The 3697-nt window shown below is 40.4% G+C and overlaps 1 protein-coding gene across 1 annotated transcript in view; it reads left to right on the top strand.

The window, feature by feature from the left end:
* The window catches only part of SARC_11937 (hypothetical protein), a gene marked incomplete at both ends in the record, with an annotated part of 9551 nt that extends 5997 nt beyond the window's left edge, over positions 1-3554 (top strand). The window contains 6 exons of the mRNA XM_014293968.1: positions 70-165; positions 207-280; positions 429-650; positions 1193-1315; positions 2158-2298; positions 3363-3554. Of these exons, the coding sequence (XP_014149443.1) occupies positions 70-165; positions 207-280; positions 429-650; positions 1193-1315; positions 2158-2298; positions 3363-3554 (848 nt within the window). The remainder of the gene's footprint in view (positions 1-69; positions 166-206; positions 281-428; positions 651-1192; positions 1316-2157; positions 2299-3362) is intronic.
* Between the last annotated feature and the right edge of the window lie 143 nt (positions 3555-3697).

The following is a 3697-nucleotide window of genomic DNA, read 5'->3' as shown; positions in this document are numbered from 1 at the left end:
AATATATATGGACATCGTATAGCAAGGAATCACACTGGACACATTTCTTTGCATTATGAAGCATGGCAGGCCAATCACAAGCAAGCAGCATTTCACCAGTCCATGGGCACTGTTATTGGTTACATTCGACCATTTGTTATTGTTCCTCTTACAGCCCTTTTCAATGTGAAATGATGTTAACTTTGTTTATACGGCGACAATTCAAGGTCAAATCACAGGCGTAGTCTTTATCAATATTTTTCTGCATTCGAAGAATTCTTGTCTGAACAAACAGCAACACGTATCAAGCTAAGGATATATCTCCCAGCTCAACCCACTTTTATAGGGCTTGTACGTTCTCTTCCCCCAGCTGAATAGCACTATACAAATACTTGCCCATTGTATACCTATAGGTCACGCCAGTGCTGCAAGAGATTGGGACAGTTGAGTACCAAGCCGCGTCTCCCGACGAAGTGGCGCTGGTCAAATGGGCTGTGCGAGTTGGGCTGACATTGACATTCCGCGACTTGAATGAGATGCACATTGAGACCCCCTCGGGAGACCCTCTGAAATACGAAGTACTGGAGAGCTTCCCATTCACCAGTGAAACGAAGCGCATGGGTATCATCGTGAGGGATAAGCTTACGAAACAGATAACAATGTTCACAAAGGTGTGTGTGTGTGTGTGTGTGTGTGATGTATGCGTGTGTGCTGATGAAGTTTATGCCTATTTACTTACCTCTCTGCTCACTAATAAACTTCCTTATATACATTACTTAACGGATCTGCCATTGCCCTACGGCCAATCCCAAAAGGAGATATCTACGATAGGAGATTATCGTTTGGTTGAGTTTACATTACGCACCAATTGACAACTATAGGATACTCACATGGATGAAACTAAAAGCGTAAGACGACAGTATATGAATTTATCCAGTTTGCTATTAATACAAATAACACATTGCGTATGTTACTTGCACCAAGGTTTGGCTGTACCCGCAGATGAGTACGTTAACTTGCACCAAGGTTTGACTGAACCCGCAGATGAGTACATTAACTTGCACCAAGGTTTGACTGTACCCGCAGATGAGTACGTTAACTTGCAACGAGGTTTGGCTGTACCCACAGAATTCAGATGCAAACATGAACAACACTCCATCGTCTTTTACTTAAACAACACTGTCCTGTGTTCCCTGTCCTGTTTTCATAATAGGGTGCAGATGTGATCATGACGAAGATGGTGGCCTTCAACGATTGGTTAGACGAAGAAACGGGCAACATGGCACGGGAGGGTTTGCGAACTCTGGTAATTGCTCGGAAGATGCTGACACAGAAGGTACCAGGCACTGGAGGTCCAAAAGTAATCCCTCAGGCTGAAGTGTATACTATATAGCCTATCCTTTACCACGGTTATGCTCAACTTGGCCGTGTGTACGCTGTTTAACGGGTGCCGTTTCTGGTCTAGCTGCGCGAGAATGTTCATGCAACATCACACAATAGTTATCCGGCATATCTCTACGCCAAGCAATGTGGGCTGGCCAGACTGGCGACACCTCACACGAGTTCACTCAGCGCCTGCTACGGCTTATCACGGTTCATTTTATAAGTTTGGACACTCAAATCTTCGTATGCGCCTGCCCTAAGGCAGATAGTACCTTCATCAGCTTATTCAGCTATGCATGCCTAGCATACGTACGAATGTTGACGCAAGTACGAGAATCATCAGAGTGTTAGTTACTTTCGAAAGATGTGTGCCATATATAGGCTTGCTATGTATTGCCATGGGCGAGTATCCTCTCCAACACGTATATTCACTCGGGATGCTCGAGTTTCTACTACATATTTGAGATGTAAATACCTAGTAATCTACTTCGACAAGCTTCGGCATTTGTAGTCGTACAGCAGTTTGATGCTCGAACACTTGCCAAGCTCTTATATTGGGAAATAGGTATTCAGTTACGCGGAAGTAGCAACCTTTATATTGTCGTAGATATGAACCTCTATATTGGGTCTCTTCAGTATCTAAAGTGATGTATATGGCACCCGGTATCGTTTCGCTCAGACTCGGTACACGTAGCCGCAGCTCCCTATTGCTCTCTCTGTCCACTTACACAATCACAAACGTAGGAGTACGACAACTATTGATCTCTCTGTCCACTTACACAATCACACACGTAGGAGTACGACAACTTCAGTGCGGCCTTGAAAGAGGCTAAAACGCAAACAACCAACAGAGATGCCGCAATCTTGGAGGTACGCGAGTCGATAGAGTTCGAACTGGAGCTCTTGGGAGTGACTGGAGTCGAAGACAAGCTGCAGGTATGCATTTCGAGTGATTCGAATCTTTAAGTTTTCTTTGTTAGCGCATGTGTACTGTTTCCTGTGTTGTATGTTTAATATTTACTATGTATATCTCAGATGGCCTGTTGACTGTATAGTATGTAGATTGTTTACTGTATAGTATGTAGAATGTTTACTGTATAGTATGTAGAATGTTTACTGTATGGTATATAAAATGTTTACTGTATACAGTATATAGAATGTTTACTGCATAATATGTTGAATGCTACTTTATAGTATGTAGAACGTTTTCAGTATTGGATATATAATGTTTACTGTATAGTATGTAGAACGTTTACTGTATAGGGATATATACTGTTTACTGTATAGTGTGTAGAATACTTACTGTATAGTATGGAGAGTGTTTACTGTATTGTATATATAGAATATTTACTGTATAGTATATAGAATGTTTCGTTTTTCCTATATTTTACGTGGAACATTTACTGTTGTATGTAGAATGTAAATTGTATGCGTTTTGAATGTTTTCAGTATAGTATGTGGAATGTTTACTGTATTGTATGAGCTATGTTTACTGATTGTGTGTGTGTGTGCATGATGCTCTATGTGTCTCGTATATGGGCTGTATCTTAGGGTGCATAGTCGACTGTGAGTGATAATTGCGCCATGTATGCTTTCTGTCCAGCATGAGTAGTTGTGTGCATTAGTACGCTCATCCGCATTGTAAGGGTGTGTTTTGAGCATGTGTAGCCATGTTTGTGAGAGAGATCGTATGTGTAATTGCTGGCCCTTTCATATATCATTATACGATTGCTACAACGCCATAGACATATACTGCCCGCACGCCGAGGTTATTTGATCCCTCATTCTACATACCTATGCGTCATGGCAAAAATGAAAAAAAAGTCTGATGCCAAACATATACTCATCCGATTGCATTTGTTGTAGTTCATCACCACTTAGTGAGGCTCTTTGGCTTTCTCCTTTACAGTGACAGACTTGTGTATACATACGTGAATGTATGTTTAAGCACATGAAGTAGGGCTTGTATTCAAATTTCTTGTTTCGTATTTATTGCATAGGAGGATATAAAGCCCACGCTCGAGTTGCTGCGTAATGCTGGTGTGAAGGTGTGGATGCTAACGGGCGATAAGATGGAAACGGCTACTAACATCGCCATTAGTTCACGTCTGGTATCGCGAAGTCAGACTATTCATCAATTTAAGTCTGGTATGCATTCGAACCCTTGCTACTTATGTGTCACATATGTATGATACATATCTATACAAACATACTTATATATATATATATATATATATATATATATATATATATATATATATATATATATATATATATATACATATATGTATATATATATATATATATATATATATATATATATACTTAATTTGTA

Source organism: Sphaeroforma arctica (genome assembly GCF_001186125.1).
Source record: "Sphaeroforma arctica JP610 unplaced genomic scaffold supercont1.1964, whole genome shotgun sequence".
NCBI lineage: Eukaryota > Ichthyosporea > Ichthyophonida > Sphaeroforma > Sphaeroforma arctica.
Note: the sequence above shows the minus strand (reverse complement) of the source record. Positions and strands in the feature narration are given on the sequence as shown.